The sequence below is a fragment of the Acipenser ruthenus genome, chromosome 49 (genome assembly GCF_902713425.1).
Source record: "Acipenser ruthenus chromosome 49, fAciRut3.2 maternal haplotype, whole genome shotgun sequence".
NCBI lineage: Eukaryota > Metazoa > Chordata > Actinopteri > Acipenseriformes > Acipenseridae > Acipenser > Acipenser ruthenus.
The window spans coordinates 1,409,839-1,428,579 of record NC_081237.1 but is presented as its reverse complement, the minus strand read 5'-3'; the positions used below and the strand labels follow the sequence as shown (position 1 = coordinate 1,428,579).

The 18,741-nt window shown below is 41.1% G+C and overlaps 2 protein-coding genes across 2 annotated transcripts in view; both read left to right on the top strand.

The window, feature by feature from the left end:
• LOC117401292 (FYN-binding protein 1-like) overlaps positions 1-8,972 on the top strand; it is a 71,937-nt gene extending 62,965 nt beyond the window's left edge. The window contains exon 16 of the mRNA XM_059015151.1: positions 374-8,972. Within this exon, the coding sequence (XP_058871134.1) occupies positions 374-393 (20 nt within the window). The 3' untranslated portion in view covers positions 394-8,972. The remainder of the gene's footprint in view (positions 1-373) is intronic.
• A 6,282-nt stretch (positions 8,973-15,254) lies between these two features.
• Positions 15,255-18,741, top strand: part of LOC117966174 (excitatory amino acid transporter 5-like) — a 43,483-nt gene continuing 39,996 nt past the window's right edge. Inside the window, exon 1 of the mRNA XM_059015216.1 lies at positions 15,255-15,472. Within this exon, the coding sequence (XP_058871199.1) occupies positions 15,299-15,472 (174 nt within the window). The 5' untranslated portion in view covers positions 15,255-15,298. The remainder of the gene's footprint in view (positions 15,473-18,741) is intronic.

Here is an 18,741-nt window from a genome sequence, read left to right as displayed (position 1 = left end):
AGCACTCCCTGAAGAAAACAATAGCCTTTGAAGAACAAAAAGTTGCTTATTGCCATAAGCACCATTTGTTAATGCAGTATTTAGAAATACTTACATTCAGTGAACAATGTTGGCTGCAGGGTTTTGTTATATTCATAAATGTTCTAGAGGTTTGCCCTGTTATCAAAATGGGGCCCCATATCGTCAGATATGTTATTGAATCGTGACTTGAAGAGGGTTTGTTGGGAATCACATGGTTGGACTGCTGCTGTGTATCAGTCTCAAGCCTGTCACTTACCAGTACTGGTACGAGTACCACAGGTTTAGAACCATTGCTGTAGTTCACCTGATTGAAGTTTTGGAGCATTTCACATTCTCTCTATTTACTTCACAGATATCTACGATAACGACTGATTTCCAGTAACGTCTGAAGAGCAAGAGAAACTTGAATACCTTGCCTCAGGAATTCTGAAGTCCTGTTTATTTGAATACCTTGCCTCAGGAATTCTGAAGTCCTGTTCATTTGAATACCTTGCCTCAGGAATTCTGAAGTCCTGTTCATTTGAATAACTTGCCTCATGAATTCTGAAGTCCTGTTCATTTGAATAACTTGCCTCAGGAATTCTGAAGTGCTGTTCATTTGAATTTCCCCAAGACACGACGTTCCTCTGAAGTTCCATTACAAGCATCTCTCTTACGCAGTAAACCTGAGAAATATTTCCTCGCTTGCCATCTTCTCTGAGCCTTATTGATTCCTTATTCATATGCTTCATACCGCAGGACACTGAACAGGAAAGTGAGCTTGTGTGAATAGCAAAAGACACAAGAATCAGCTGTAGTATATTAGCCCAGCGATTTTCAATCAGCTGTGGTATATTAGCCCAGCGGTTTTCAACTTGATGAAACTTTAGGACACACATTGAATGTTTGGGAACATTTTTGTAAGCATGTTTTTATTTCTTAAACTAGCCATGTCAGGTATTTTCATCCTTATAAATATTTAGAAATGTCTCAAGGAACAAATGTGAAACGGCAACTGATATTGTGAATAGAAAAAAGAATGGCAGTGCACTGATCCAGCTCCTAGGGGTGTGCCGATACTCGCACTTTCCAAATAATTACCATTACGAAAGTATTCCTTAAATTAATAAAACATCATTATTGAGCTTCCAACAGAATCTCACAGTGTTATTTAATATAGAGCCTGTCGTGCTCACATTTTTTAAAACGATTATTTGTCTCATCTTTCTTTGACACCTTTGATATTAAATCATATTTATTTTACTTTCATTAGAAGTGTGTCTTCTCTGCAGTGAATTGTGTGACGAATCAGTTGCATTTGCTAGTTTTGCAACATATTTTCATTGTCAGTTTATGGCCTCAGTATGGCAGTAAAAATGTCAGTGCCCAGGATGAGAGGAAAATTTGCTTCCAAACGACTTTTAAAACTCAATGCGGAAGTTGATTATCATTGATTGGTACTCAAAGGTGATTGGAAGGTCAACTTTTCTTGTTTTGAAATCACATTAATGAATTAATTTATTTAATACCTGCTGATAAATACTTCTTAAAGGTAATTACTCAGAAAATACTAGTATAAGTGCACCCCACCAGCCCCTCTGTATAATTCTGCATAATGTTTGGGTCCTGATCGCATCACTAGTGAATTTAATGGTGTGATCCTCTCTGCAATCCGCAACCTGCATGATTTATAAGTCTTGTTTGCCTGAAACCGGCACAGAGTTCTGGCTTTTTTTTTCTTTTCTAAGGTTTTAATGAAGTATGCTGTGTAAATATGCATCTGTCACACAGGGTATGGTACATGTACAGTAAAATCCTTGTTTACATAATGGAGAAAATGACATTCAAATGAACATGGTGTGCCTGGACAGCATTGTACAGAGTTTTTTTTTTATTTTTTATTAAGTGTTCAAGTAGTCATTTATAGGTTTTAGGTATTAGATTTTGCAGTACCGCTTATAAATTAGCACACTGGATAATTTGGCACAATTATCCAGTCCCAAGCGATTCCAGAATAGGTTTTACATTATATTTTTAAGGCATCCTTTCTCTAAAGCCGGAAGAAATTCACAGAATATTTAGGCTATGTAATTTGCAACAATAAACTGCAAATACAGATAGCTAGAAAGCATCTATGATATGATTTACACATGCAGAGTGTTTTAAAGGGCGCTGGGTACACGGGTACAGTATAGTTTGAAACTTGCATCACTATGAAAATGTAAAGATTTTATGAAGAAAACTTTTTAAATAATTGACCATGTAATCAGAATTATAAGAACAACTAGCTGACCTGTTTGACATTTTATCTCAACTATTCCACTTGGTGTCAGTCTAGTAGTCATTTAGGGTTAACTTAGGGTTAATTATTTTTAATTAGCCATAACTCTTAAACACACAATAGTGGTGAATTTAGAAATACTGAAAGAAACTTAATAAATTCAATTATGTTTAATGTGTTTTATGTAAATTAAGTTTCATTTTAAGCAAATCATTTGATAAAAATGCTGCCATTGCAAAGCATGTCCTATAGATATCTTATATTGAAAACAATTGCTACAATATGGACCACAAAAGATAAGGTAAGATAACACATTACTTGTAAACATGGCAGGGGGTTTAGTAAGACTTTAATAGGTTGCTTTGGTACATACAAGCCCTCAAAAAAGCAAATAACCCGATGTGTTAACAGGTGTGACTTTGTCAAGTTCAAGGGGCTCATTTTACTTGTCTGGTGCAGAATCAAGGGGTTCCCGCACACAAAAACAAAAACATGCGTACTGTACAGTTAACCTCCATCCCGACTCGTGTGGTCATGCGTACTGTACAGTTAACCTCCATCCCGACTCGTGTGGTCATGCGTACTGTACAGTTAACCTCCATCCCGACTCGTGCTGTCATGCGTACTGTACAGTTAACCTCCATCCCGACTCGTGCTGTCATGCGTACTGTACAGTTAACCTCCATCCCGACTCTTGTGGTCATGCGTACTGCACAGTTAACCTCCATCCCGACTCGTGTGGTCATGCGTACTGTACAGTTAACCTCCATCCCGACTCGTGTGGTCATGCGTACTGTACAGTTAACCTCCATCCCGACTCGTGTGGTCATGTGTACTGCACAGTTAACCTCCATCCCGACTCGTGTGGTCATGCGCACTGCACAGTTAACCTCCATCCCGACTCGTGTGGTCATGTGTACTGCACAGTTAACCTCCATCCCGACTCGTGTGGTCATGTGTACTGCACAGTTAACCTCCATCCCGACTCGTGTGGTCATGTGTACTGCACAGTTAACCTCCATCCCGACTCGTGCTGTCATGCGTACTGCACAGTTAACCTCCATCCCGACTCGTGTGGTCATGCGCTCTGCACAGTTAACCTCTGTCCTGACTCGTGTGGTCATGCGTACTGCACAGTTAACCTCCATCCCGACTCGTGTGGTCATGCGCACTGCACAGTTAACCTCTGTCCTGACTCGTGTGGTCATGTGCACTGCACAGTTAACCTCCGTCCTGACTCGTGTGGTCATGCGTACTGCACAGTTAACCTCCATCCGACTCGTGTGGTCATGCGTACTGCACAGTTCACCTCCGTCCTGACTCGTGCTGTCATGCGCACTGCATAGTTAACCTCCATCCTGACTCGTGTGGTCATGCGCACTGCATAGTTAACCTCCGTCCTGACTCGTGTGGTCATGCGCTCTGCACAGTTAACCTCCGTCCTGACTCGTGTGGTCATGCGCTCTGCACAGTTAACCTCCATCCTGACTCGTGTGGGCATGCGCACTGCATAGTTAACCTCTGTCCTGACTCATGTGGTCATGCGCACTGCACAGTAGGATGTTATGGGACATCATCCTCCTGCCCTAGTGATATGCTGTAACATAAACACCCCTGTTGACCTGTTTTGACCAGTCAGGATAGTGTTTAAAAGACCCATTTTATTAATATATTTACCCATAAAAACAGAACATTCATAAATTGGTCATTTTTTAATAAACAAGAATAAATTCTGGGGTGTGAAAATCATTTAGTATTTTCTATACTGAAGAATTGAGATTGTTATGAATTTACTATTTTAAATCCCACATGTAAGAAAATACTTAGGGGTAGATGTACTAAAGTGTTGCAATCGTTGCAAACCACATGCAAACCAGTCAGACGTGTAGTGTGCAATGTACTAAACAAACGCAACGCTGTTCGCTTCATTTTAACGAATGCTTTGCAGCCGCAGTTCTTATTTGCGCTTTAGCCTTAAATGAATATGTAATTCTGGGCGTTCCTGCAGAAATTCACAAAAACAAGGTGGAGATGAGAGTGCAAATGAGGGATCAAAAATATTATAATGAGATGTACTAAAGCTACAGGCAATTGCGACACTTACAAAGGAATCAATTTGTTAAGAACTTTTGAAAGCATGTTTTAAACAGTCGCAATTGTTGCTGGCATTTCCCAGTCCGCTTTTTCTCGTGTGTTGCCAGTTGTGCTCAATGCATTTTTGAGACGAACACCCAAGTACCTATTTTTCACTAAATTCAGGGTGTACTTACAAGCCTTGAAAACAAATTTCTATGACATTTCTGATTTTCCCAGCGTGTTGAGAGCAATAGACTGCACACAAACCCCTCCAGCTCATTCTGAGCATCTGTATAGGACCATGATCTATTGTGTGCTAACTGTCTAGGCTACTAAGTAGATCAATTAAAAAAAAAAAAAAAAATTAAATTTAAATAAAACAAACCCTACAATCATTTAGTTTCAATTTAAATTAATCTTTTATTAACATTGTACACTAATGTGTTCAATGCAGCAGAATGATTTATTTTGTGTTACCAGTAGGCTAAAGTACAAAGAAAGTGCACTAGGTATTCATTTGATTTTACTACTGTACTGTATACTGTATAGGCCTACTGTACAGATTTATATTTTTACATAATGTAATGTGTAGCCTACCCAGAACACATTAGTGTCATTTCAGCGCAATGAGTTATATTTAAAATACGTTGAGAACTGTAAATGTATGTGTGTGCGATTTTATTGTATTGTTTTTAAACCCGACACCTCCTTATGTCAGACAAACATGTCCGGTTTAGCGAGGGGCTACTGTATGATTATGAAAAGCTTTTTGAGGGTGAAGGTTGGGCCCCCACTATAGAATCTGATGGGATTTGCACTGCGAATGGCCCATCTTAGTACTTGAACCCCTTAATATTTTACACAAGCTGATCACCTATAGCTAACAAAATAGTTCCACAGCAGGCCCGCGTGTAACTAATACTACATGGATAGTATAATTGTATCTAACAAAATCACAACTATTTTACACTTAATACATTATACAATTAATATTGTCATTTTAAAACAGACATCTTGTACTACACTAAGTTTGCTTGTCTTGCCTTCAGAGAAGTCTGTTACCATGGTCATTTAACTCCAGCAGTGTCTGCTGGGTCATGTTACTGGTTGAAAGCATGTCTGTCAATATAGGAAGCAGATGATTGGTTATTGACAAGAAAGAAACCAGTGAAGGGGCGTGGCCAGTTTTACCTTCAGGGTGACCTTGTGCAGTAACACATGTGTGTTTTAAAATGAAAATAAATGTTGCTAAAACATTTTCTTAAAACCTGCATATCAGAGACCCATGTAGATAATGGAAGTGCAAAATAGTTGATTTATGAAATGATTTTGTTAGATACGATTATTTTAAATTATACTATCCATGTAGTTTTTATTGGTTCCACGTGGGCATGCTGTGGTGAGATTGAAGGTGGGTGGTGTGAGACAGGTTCATTTTTAGTGTAAGATGACAACATCGCTACCAAAAAAAAAAAAAAAAAATCACACAAAAAATATTATTCAATGACAAATAACCACAATACTATATGAGGAATTATTGAAGACCTCTAGTCGAAACATTTGTCATATTAAGTTTTTATTAGTATTTCTAAATTAAGCACCATTGAGGTTTTAATAGTTACCCTTATAAAAGTTTACCACTGTAAATGTGCCATGTCATTTTGCCATGTTTTTTTGTTTTTAATTATTTTCCTTACCGTACCTCATTGGGATTTACATAGGGTTTTTTTTAAGGATACCGTATTGATGATATAACAGGAGTTACCAGAGATTACGGCCTGTTTGCACCAAATTGGTCCGAAATCTCTGCTAATTCCCTCAGGGTTTGTTGCTTTAATGAAAATGCCGAAAGTCTGGGAATTGGGAACTTGGCTTAAGCCCCCCATGATAATAGGCATTATGTCTAAGACACACAACACCCCCCATTAAATACCAAGATCATTTACTCCTTGATAAATCAGTCCTGACCCGTGCTTGCTCATGGTGTCCTCGGGGCACGGCGATCAAAACATCCTAGCAGGGACGCACATTTGAATTGGATGAACTTAACTTTGCACAACTGCCCAGTAACTTCCCAACGTTTAAGGGGGCTCATATTTAAATTAGGGATGATGCCTACTCCCTGGTAGTCGATCAAACAAATTGGTTTAACTTTGCTGAACTTCCTGTTAAGAAAACGTTCCCAAATAAGAGCCAGGAGAGTTGAAAGACTCCTACAAAGACCTAACCAGTCACATTCAAAAAATACTAAAATAATCTACAATTCAATGACAAGCGTTTCAATTCGAAGTCTTTTTCAAAGTCAAGACACGCCACTCGGTTGCCAGTGTTTTGGAAGGTGTTTGTAAGGAGGGCTGCTGGGGGAGTAATTAACGTCATCGTGTCGCTCAGTCACAGGGATCACACAAGTGGTTTAGTGTAAGCCTCTTTTCCTGGAGGAGTTTGTGCCACTAATTATTGTCGTCCTGGAAGAGTGATTTTAAATCATTCTAATACAGCAGGGGTTTTCAACCAGGGGTACGCATGGTGAGATGATGAGATTCTGGGATCAATAAGCTACTAACAACCAAACAAGCAAGATGGGCTGAATGGCCTCCTCTTGTTTGTAAACTTTCTTATGTTCTTATGTTCTTAAATAAAATGAAAGTAAGAGAAAATAATTATCTTAATTTTTTTAACTGTATTATATAGTCTCTAAACCACGGTGTATGCTTATTTAATCTTTGTGTAGCAGCTGATAGTGAACTGCTAATGGAAAATTTTTTAAAAAAACTAGAATCTAGCACGTCCATATTTTCCACCTGTACGCATGCGCAATTTCGATTGCGTGGATTTCCAATCTGATGATACATAGAGTGCTCTGTGTTGCTAATGATGTTTGCTGTTTCAACTTGTCTTATCAGTGAAGCCGTGTTTCTGCTGTTTTAGAATATAAATGCTCTGGTAAATATAAATAATCATTGCAATACTCATATTTGATGGGTTTTGTTTATTACCTCAGCTGCATTTTATTAAGCTATAAAAAAAGCTCTAAAAGCTATAAAAAGCTGTAAAAAAGGCCAACAAGATGCTTGGATATATTGTGAGAAGTGTTGAATTTAAATCAAGGGAAGTAATGTTAAAACTTTACAATGCATTAGTAAGACCTCACCTAGAATATTGTGTTCAGTTCTGGTCACCTCGTTACAAAAAGGATATTGCTGCTCTAGAAAGAGTGCAAAGAAGAGCAACCAGAATTATCCCGGGTTTAAAAGGCATGTCGTATGCAGACAGGCTAAAAGAATTGAATCTATTCAGTCTTGAACAAAGAAGACTACGCGGTGATCTGATTCAAGCATTCAAAATCCTAAAAGGTAGGATAAAGGGTCATTCAGAACAGAAAATAGGAGACACTTTTTTAAACAGAGAATTGTGAGGGTCTGGAACCAATTCCCCAGTAATGATGTTGAAGCTGACACCCTGGGATCCTTCAAGAAGCTGCTTGATGAGATTCTGGGATCAATAAGCTACTAACAACCAAACGAGCAAGATGGGCTGAATGGCCTCCTCTCGTTTGTAAACTTTCTAATGTTCTTATGTTCTTAACAGCAATAGCGTCTGGTTCAATATGTTTCCGGTGTTTGATACACCGGATAAAAATAAAAATGAGTGAGACTCTTGTGTGAGATATGAGGCACAAGGCATGCCAGGTGCATATTCTTTAAAAGCAGGGTCGGTAAATAGTGCTAGTAGAATAAACACAGATTACTTATTTTATTATCAACAGCTGAATGGCAATACACAATACTGTTACTGTAAGAAGACTATACACCATACTGTTACTGTAAGAAGACTATACACCATACTGTTACTGTAAGGAGACTATACACAATACTGTTACTGTAAGGAGACTATACACAATACTGTTACTGTAAGAAGACTATACACCATACTGTTACTGTAAGAAGACTATACACCATACTGTTACTGTAAGGAGACTATACACAATACTGTTACTGTAAGGAGACTATACAAAATACTGTTACTGTAAGAAGACTATACACCATACTGTTACTGTAAGAAGACTATGCATCATACTGTTATTGTAAGAAGACTATACAAAATACTGTTACTGTAAGAGGACTATACAAAATACTGTTACTGTAAGAAGACTATACACAATACTGTTACTGTAAGAGAACTACCTGCTTTAGTTACCAAAACAGAAAAAAACACAGAATAGCCTACAGTATCGGGCTTACTAAATAGTTTCCTAGAAACATCGCAATCAAACCTATTTGATAATTAAAACTGAAAAATAGAAGAAGCAGCTTGGTTAAACAAGCAGACCTGCATTGAACTTCCAAATGAAAAACCAGACAGAACAGAAAGAGACATTGTGACATTCAGCTAACATTCGGAGCTGGGAAGGGAGCCTGACGGGAACAGGCAAGGCTGCCACCTAGAAACTCCAGGGGCCATATTACAAAAGCATCCGAAGTGACATTCTGTCTCATCTTCAGAGATAGAATGTCCTAACTACAAGTTTAGGAGAGTTGATATTGCTCTCCTAACTTATTTTCCTAACTTAATTTAAGATAGGAAATAGCATATTACAGAATGTTCCTAACTTCAACTTCACTGGGGGGGGGGGGGGGGGGGGTCGGTTAGAAAAAGAACATTGTTAGTTTGCAAGATCTGAACAAACCCTACAAGAAACTAAAAGAGAGAACATGAATATTATTGTTCGATTTTAAGTTTTGTATTGCACTAATATTTCTGGGCATTTCGGTCTTATTATTTACAGCATATTCTAGTGAACCATAATGATCCCTTTTAGTATATTTTGGTCTGTGTACCTTTACAGTAAGCTACGTGTAACATCTAGATGTACAGTAGCCCCAGTTAGACATGCTCACAAGTTACTGTCTGTGATTATGATCATTGATATTTGAAACTTTACTCAGGAATAAGATATGAAGTATTCTGTGTTGATTCTGTTATTGTATTACACAGCGAGACGCTCCATTGAACTATAACCAGCGACACATATATGTAATGCACACAGTTCTATGTACACAGTTCTATTCCACACTTTCTTTCACTGGAGGCATGAACATTACAGGACTGTTCTTATTTGTATTTTTAGCTTTATTTATGCCTGTGAGATATTGTTGTGTGTTGGCATTCCTAATTAAAATAAAATGGCGTTTATGACAGAAATTGAATAAGTGTTGCTTCATTGTTTTATTTTAAATAGCTGTATTTGTTTATTGTTGTTAACTAGATTTTATTGTTCATTTTTCTGCGATCAAAACCTTATTCTCTTCCCGAGTAAAATTTAGAGCCCTGCGTTTCTTTGCCTCAACTGAATCGAGTTTCGACACCGTAACTTAAAACATGTATATTCTGGTGACAGGTCCCTAGCTCGAGCTGTAACCTGCTCTACGATCAGTTGGCGTTAGATAGGATTTCCTATCTAATGTTAGGATAGGATGAGACACTTAAGAAATTGTAGACACTGCTGACTTAGGAAATGCTTTTGTAATACCAAGTTAGAAAAAATCCTATCCTAGCTATGAAAGATAAGATAGGAAAGCAAGTTAGGAAAATGGTCTGTAATACGGTCCCTGGTTTAGAGCATAAGAACATAGAAATTCTAGAAGGAGAAAAGGCCATTCGGCCCACCTATGCTCGCTCGCTTTGAGCCAGCGTGGTCTGTTAGAGGAAAAACAAAAAACTAACCAAGTTAGTAGGGGAAATGAAACCTCTGGGAATCCGTGGCTAAACGGAGCGCCTAATGGTTCACCACCCTTTCCTGTGTGCTACTTTGTCAAATGCTTTTTGAAAATCTAGGTAGATTATGTCATACGCACTGTCCTTGTTGCCTCTAGTAGTCATCGGAAAGAAATCTAGTAAATTACTTAAACAAGATCTACCCTCCTGAAGCCATGTAGGTTGTCTCCTGTGATGTTGGTACTATATAAATATTTCTCCATTTTGGTCCGTATTATAGTTTCAATGATTTTTCACATGAATGATGTTAGTTCCTAGGGTCAAATGTATCTCCTTTTTTAAATAATGGAACAACGCTGAACATTTTCCAGTTCAGTGGGATGGCTCCTTTATTTATAGAGTTGCTGAATATATAACATTGGTTTAAAAATCTGAGGACTCCTGGACAGATTCCATCGGGCCCTGAGGATTTGTTTATTTTAAGTGCTGTTAGTACTTCATTCTGTTTAACAAACTCTGGTAATGATGTTTGTGTACATTCTGTTAACCTTGGCATATTGCATAAATCCTCCTTTGTAAATACTTGTACAAAGTATTGATTAAGTACATCTGCGATTTGGTAGTCTTTAGTCACTAAGTCATCACTGCTGTCACGAAAACTACTGACTTCCTCTTTCAGTTTCCTCTTAGCATTAACATATTGAAAAAACCCTTTTGGATGAAGTTTACTTTCTGCCGCTACTGGTCTCTCTAATTCCCTTTTCACTCTCCGTCTGTTTTTTTAAGTCTCTACAGGCCTCTGTGTAATCTATGTGTGAGGCCGCTCCCTTTGATTTAATAGAAAGATATAATTTTATTTTATTTTTAATACCCACCTTAATAGATCGATTTACCCATTGTGGTTTATTTTTCTTAAGTTTACGTTTTCTCATTTTTGAAATAAATAAAGTTATCCTGCATTTCTAACATTATATCCCTAAATTTAATTATTATTATTATTATTATTATTATTATTATTATTATTATTTATTTCTTAGCAGACGCCCTTATCCAGGGCGACTTACAATCGTAAGCAAAAACATTTCAAGCGTTACAATACAAGTAATACAATAAGAGCAAGAAATACAATAACTTTTGTTCAAGCAAAGTACAAGTTTGACAAACCACAATTCAATAATACAGCAGGTAATAGTGATAGTTACATCAGGATATGATTAAATAGTGATAGTTGTGATGTGATTAAATACAAAGTACTACAGGTTAAAAACTTGGCAGATTACAGTATTCTGAAGTACAGGATTAAATGCAGTAAAATAGGGGCTGATAAGAGCAAAATAAAGCACATTTACATGAAGGGTGATAGTGTCCCAGGATACAAACATAAAATACATCTGGAAACTAGAAAGCTGGCAAGTCTATATCATTAATCTCTGTTTATTCCCATTGCATTACACACACATACAGACTCAATAGCATGAAGCTACTGTTTAACAACAGTGATTATCTACAGGAAAGGACCATTGAGGAGGATGCTAATGCTGTTATAAACTGAACAAATGTCTTTGAGGACGTTTTTAAAATGTGTTTAAGGTTCGGTCTGGATCACATTAAATGTATGTCACCCTTTAAAGTAAATCACAGAGACTGCTCTGGTTAAGGTTATAAATGATCTGCTTATGTATGCAGATTCAAATGCTATATCTATTTTAGTCCTTTTAGACCTGAGTTCTGCATTCGATACTGTGGAGCATGCAATTTCAACTAATTGTCTTAAAGACTGGGTGGGTCTCTCTGGAACTGTGCTGAACTGGTTTAGATCATATCTGATTGACGACGGTACTTTGTTTCCTTGGGGGAGTCTGTATCAGGACTGGTTAATATTATATGTGATGTCCCTCAGGGTCCATTCTCAGTCCTGTGTTATATCCCTTATATATGTTACCACTAGGTGAGATTATTTGTAAACATGGGGTGAACCTTCACTGTTATGATGATGACACACAACTCATATCAATGCTACTACAGTTTTATTTGAGTGTCTTGCTGATTGTTCTGTACCGCCCCCCTGGGCCTCTCACTCATTTTCTGGATCAACTCGACTATCTACTCTCCTCCCTCCCCTCTCTGTCTACCCCGACTGTCCTGTTGGGTGACTTTAACATCCATCTCTCCAACCCCAGCCACTCTGCTGGATTCCTCCCTCTCCTTCACTCCTTTGACTTCTGTCTCTCTCCGTCCCCTCCTACCCACAAAGCTGGCCGTCAACTGGACCTCACCTTCTCCAGGGCCTGCTGCCCCTCCCCCTTCTCTGTCACCCCCCTGGACCTCTCTGATCACTATTTCATCTCTTTTTCTCTGTCTCGCCCTGCTCCTCCTACCCCCACTATCACCTCTCGCCGTAACCTCCGCTCTCTCTCCCCCTCTGTCCTTGCCTCCACTGCTCTCTCTCACCTCCCTCCTATCGACTCCTTTTCACAACTCTCCGTAGACTCTGCTACCTCCACCCTTTTCTCCTCACTCACCTCCTCCCTCGACTCCCTCTGTCCCCTCACCTCCCGACCTGCTCGCCCCTCCCCTCCCCATCCCTGGCTCTCCTCTGCGCTCCGCTCGGCAAGAATCACACTGCGATCTGCTGAAAAGAAATGGAAGAGAACCAAACTCCCTGCTGCCCTAGACCTTTACCGCACTCTCCTCTCCTCCTTCTCCTCTACTCTCTCTTCTGCTAAATGTGCTTATTTCCAATCTGTAATCCAAGCCTCCACTAACAACCCACGTAAACTATTCTCTACCTTCTCCTCCCTCCTAAACCCTCCCCCATCCTCCTCCCTCCTCTATCTCCCCTGATGACTTTGCCTCCTTCTTCTCTTCTAAAATCTCAGATATCCGCAAACTCTTTAACATCTCTCCCTCCCCCGCACCACCTCCTGCTCCAACCCCTACACCCACTACATCCCCTACTCACTCGCCCTCCTTCTCCACCTTCTTGCCCCTCTCAGACTCTGACCTCTCCTCCCTGCTCCAGGGTCACAAACCCACCACGTGTGCCTTGGACCCCCTCCCCACTCACCTCTTTCAAGCTGCTGCTCCTGCTCTACTCCCCTTCATCTCCTCCCTCCTCAACACCTCTCTACTTTCTGGTATCTTTCCCTCTGCCTTCAAAAAAGCCTCTATCACTCCCCTCCTCAAACCTACCCTCGACCCCACCTCCCTCCAGAGCTACCGTCCTGTCTCCCTCCTACCCTTCCTCTCCAAAACCCTCGAGCGGACTGTACACTGCCAGCTCTCTGCATTCCTGTCCAACCACTCTCTGCTTGACCCTCTCCAATCTGGCTTCCGCTCTGCTCACTCCACTGAAACCGCCCTCCTGTCTGTCACCAACTCACTTAAGTGTGCCCGAGCTGCCTCTCTCTGCTCTTGCTGACCTGGGGATCTCTGGCACTGCTCTGGCCTGGTTCTCCTCCTACCTCTCCAACCGCACTTACCAGGTAACCTGGCGTGGAGCAACCTCCACACCTCACCCTCTCTTAACTGGAGTCCCCCAAGGGTCAGTCTTGGGTCCTCTCCTGTTCTCTCTCTACACCCGCTCCCTGGGCCCCCTCATCGCATCCTATGGTTTCTCATACCATTTCTATGCTGATGATGCTCAGATTTTCCTCTCCTTCCCCACCTCTGACTCCACCATCCCCTCCCATATCTCTACCTGTCTGTCTGCTATCTCCTCCTCTCTAAATCTGACCTCCTTTTCTTCCCCTCCTCATCTTCCCCTCCTCTGATTTTTCTATCTCCATTCCTCTGGAATCGACGACGCTCTCTCCCCCCTCCTCAGCCTAGAACCTCGGAGTAACCCTGGACCCCTGCCTCTCCTACTCCCAGCACATCACCACTAGCACACACATGCGATTCTTCCTGAGCAACATACGAAGAATCCGACCCTTCCTCACCAACTACTCCACACAACACCTCATCCAGGCCCTGGTACTCTCCCGCCTAGACCACTTCAACTCCCTCCTGGCTGGCCTCCCTGCGTCTGCCACCTGTCCACTCCAGCTCCTCCAGAACTTCGCTGCTTGTCTGGTGTTCTCTCTGCCTTGCTTCTTCCACACTACTCCACTGCTCCGCTCACTCCACTGGCTCCCGATCACCGCTCGCATCCAGTTCAAGACTCTTGTACTTGCCTACCGATGCACCCAGCTACCTCCAGACCCTCATCTTTCCCTACACCCCCACCAGACCTCTCTGCTCCGCCTGCACTAAAAGACTGGCTGTACGTCAGCTAAGCTCCCCTGCCTCCAGAGACCGCTCCATCTCCACCCTCGCCCTGCAGTGGTGGAACGACCTTCCTACGGATGTCAGGACTGCCCAGTCCTTGACCACCTTCCGGCGCCTCCTCAAGACACACCTCTTCAGACAGCACCTGTAAAACTCTTCCCTTCTGGACAATATAGCATTCTGCCTTTAATGCACTTTAACTTGCACTTATCTGCTCCCTATTTTACTGTATTAAATCTTGCACTTAACCCAATCTGTAGTATTTTGTATTTCACCTGCACTTCTATCGATTTCTGATGCAACTACTAACACTGTTGTCTGCTCTTGAACTCCCCCGATATCAAATCGTATTGTGTTTTGTATTTGCTCTTATTTGGACTGAAGTCATTGTATTTTGTATCTTGCTCTTAATTGTACTGTAATTCTTGAAATGTATTTTTTATAACCCTGGGTAAGGGCATTTGCTAAGAAATAAATAATAACAATAATAATATGCCGTGAATACCAAGCCCACAGACTCTTAGTTTTCAAATAAGAATACATATTTACTGTCTTTCAAAACTCTTTAAAAACTGCACATTTTAAACCTACTCTACATAAGAATGCAAGTGCACAAAAGGTAAGATTTGAGACATTATTTTGTTCGCTACGATCCCTTTATAGGCTTTAGTTTGTGCTTTTTAGCTGTACTCCTCTATGGGCTTTGTTGTTACCTGAAAAGTGTAGATTTCATTACGCACATTTAAGCTCATTAGAAGCCTAAGTCTACTTGTCCGTGGTCTCCTGGTGGCATTAGCCCTCTAATCCCGGATCACTTGATCCCATTTTAGAAAGGTTTATACAAATTGGCCTCCGCCCAGCTTCCTAAAAGCTTGGATTTATCAGGGATAACTTACTTGGCCAGACACAAGCCAGGCCAGCAGACGTACAGAGAAGTCAGCCTCCAGATCCCAGACGATGGAATGTATGAAAAGCTCCCTTCAGACTCTGCTGGCGGTGGATTCAGACATCCTGAAGGCTTGGCTAAAGGATTTCTGCAAGCGCAATGGCCTCTTAACACTCTCCGTGCTTTCAGTGGTGGTGGGATGCTTGCTGGGATTCTTGTTGAGGGATATGAACTTTTCAGACCAGGTAGGAGGAACATCTGATTCTGCAAGTTACAAGGGACAAAAATATGAAAATTAGGGGGTCAGTGATTTCACGCTGCTGATAATTACAAATCTAAAGGTTTAGTTAACTAATGTGGGGTTAGAAACTCATACTAGCTCTGCATCAAGTCCTGGGTTACAGTCTTTGATTATGAATATTATTAAATGATCAGGAGCCAGGAGCTTGATGCAAAACACATTATCCTGCCTTATAGCTGCATGAGTAACTCCTATTCCTAACCCTACAGACTCAGGTGAGATGCAGGGGTCTGATTTCTTTATTTCCTGCATCTGGTCATTTACAGTGTTCCAGAACAGCTTACAAAGCCGCTATTGCTGTTAATAAAATGCATCCGCGTTAATAAACAAAACCTGTCAAATATGAGTACTGTGATGACCATTTATATTTCCCAGAACATTTATACTTCTAAAAAAGTAGAAACATGGCTTCCTGATACGTCAAGTTGAAAACAGCAAAGATCATTAGCAACACAGAGCGCTCTCCATAAGCACAATCACCAGACGCCTGCTTCACTCTATGTATCATCAGATTGGAAATCCAAGCAATCGAAATCGCGCGTGCGTACAGGTGGAAAATGTGGACGTGCTGGATTCTAGTTTGTTTTTTTTTTTTTTTCCATCAGCAGTTCACTTTGCTACACAAGATTAAATAAGCATACACTGTGGTTTAGAGACTATATAATACCGTTAAAAAATCAAGATCATTATTTTCTCTTACTTTCATTTTATTTGTACATTTCTGAATCGTCCTGCGTACCTCCTATGACCCCCTGGGGTTCGCGTACCCCTGGTTGAAAACCCCTGAGTTAGAGCACCAGCACTGTTGCAGGATGGATCATGAACTGGATACACTGCGAAGTTTAGAAGAAAAACATCTTTCTCCTTGTGAACTTTCCTGAGTAAAGGTTGAAAAAAAGCAATTCCTAGTTGATTTACTGCTGATGTGTGTATAAAAAAAATCAAAACAATATGTTGCAAAAAAAAAATGCTTTTAATATATAGTGAAAAAATGAAAGAGAAGATTCCCTGAAAGAGAAGAGGGCATCTGAGGGACATCTCGCTACCGCCATCTAGTGTTGGTGGTGTAAGCGTGCAACCTCAAGGACCCTAGTGCCTATTAAAGGAATAGAGGGATCTACGACATAAAGGCGGTAGAACCTGATAAACGTATGCGGGGTAGTCCAGCTAGCCGCAGTACGTATATCGGTCAACGAGGCACCTCTGAAGAGGGCCCATGACGTAGCCACACCTCTGGTTGAATGCACTGCCACCCTCCCAGGTGGGGGTAGGCTAGCATTAGTATACGCAGTCGAAACCATGTCCACAATCGAATGGGACAGTCGCTGCTTAGAGAGGACTTGACCTTGGGTCCGTTCACCATGACAAATGAAGAGCTGGACTCCTCTGTGAAGGGAGGGGGATGGAAATCGTCTAGTTCCACTGATTGATTCAAGTGAAACGCTGTAATCACCTTAGGGAGGAAAGCAGGGTTCGTGTGCAACGATACCCTGTTTCCATCATCCCAAACTCGCATACAGGATCTGTGCACGGACAGTGCCTGTAGCTCATTGTACCCGCTTAGCGGAGGTGATAGCTAACAGAAAGGCTGTCTTCATAGAGAGATATTTCAGCTCTATGGTATCTATGGGCTCAAAGGGGGCCTTCGTGAGAGCATCCAGTACCACGTCTAGACTCCATTCAGGGAGGACGTCCTTTGTAGGAGGTCATAACCGCAGAGCACCCTTTAGAAAATGGGTCTCCAGAATATGAGCACCCGGGGATACTGAGTCGATGAGAACAGGGGAAGCAGATATGGCTGCTAGGTACACTTTCAACGTAGAGGGGGATTTACCTGCCTCTAGTAGATCTTGCCTCCGGTTTGCACCAGTTTTGAAAATATTTCCATTTATAGGCGTACAACACTCTTGTGGAAGAAGCCCTAGCGTTCTGCATTGTAGTCACTACTGTGTCTGAGAGCCCTAGGGTTGACAGACAGTCCTGTTCAGGGGCCAGACCCACTGTTGGAGTCTGCCCGGTTCTGGGTGCCAGAGGGTGCCTTTCGCCTGACTGACGAGATCCATGCGCAGCGGGATCTCCCAGGGCTGGCCTTGCAGCAGCTGGCAGAGGTTTATAAACCAGGTTCTCCTGGGCCATTTGGAGCCACCAGGAGGACTGTTTTTTAAAAAAAAAACGAAACGCAGTTGCATAGTGTCAGCTCAGCCTTCAGTTGCCGAGTTTCTGATTCTTGGGAAGTGGCAAACCTACTTCCAGCAATTAACTGCAAGGGAACTGACAAAAAACTGGAAGAAGGAGCTCTAAAGAGTCAATCACAACTGGAAAAAAGGGGTTAGAGTAATACTCACCACTTTACCTACCCTTCTGTGAAAAGCAAAAGAGGCTTATCTCTATCAGCAGCTGTGATATAAAATGCTAAGCGAATACCTGACAAGCAGGCATATCCCAAAAGTATTCAATTTGGCGGTCATCTTCGAAATGAAAAGGAACTGTACGTACACAAATAGAGCACTGTGGCAATGTGCCCCGCCCCTGTGTGTATTTTTGTGTTTTATGTTGTATGTTGCGTGTGTTAATGTTGGTGTATTGTAGTTGGTACAGGGGATATAATGTGGGTAATGAGCATGAGTTATTTAAAATGTATAATTGTATTTAGACACGGGGATTGCACTTCACTTCACGTGCATTTAAAGTAGTTAATAATATGTGAGCATGGGGTTGCACAGATTTAGTTCACGTGCTGGGATTCAAGTGAATAATTAATTGGTAATTGAATCCCAGCACAATTGTATATATAGATGCACATCTCATTCACTCGGGGTTGTGTGTTCGGTGAGTGGAGAACGGGTGTGGAGAAGGAGGTAAAATTAACGAAAATAAACTGAAATAATAATTGATAGTTGTTTACACTCACCGTGTTTGTTTGTCTGTTCGTCCAGTCTGTTTAGTGTTAATCCGTTTTGTTTGTCTGTTTTATTTGGCCTCAAGTGCCGTGTCCTGTTTTCTGTTTAAAACCTTTTGTTTGTTTATTAAACACACTGAGCGCAGCCATTGCGTCTCAGTTTCAAGCCCAGTACTGTCTGTGTGTTTCTTTCTGGCCTGAAGTCATCCCTGCAGCTAGCCTGTCACAAGCACCCGTCATTAGCAAATACAGGATTTGTTGACATATTTTTAAAGTGGCAACTAGTCGATTAGTCTCTTTGTTTTTATAGTTTT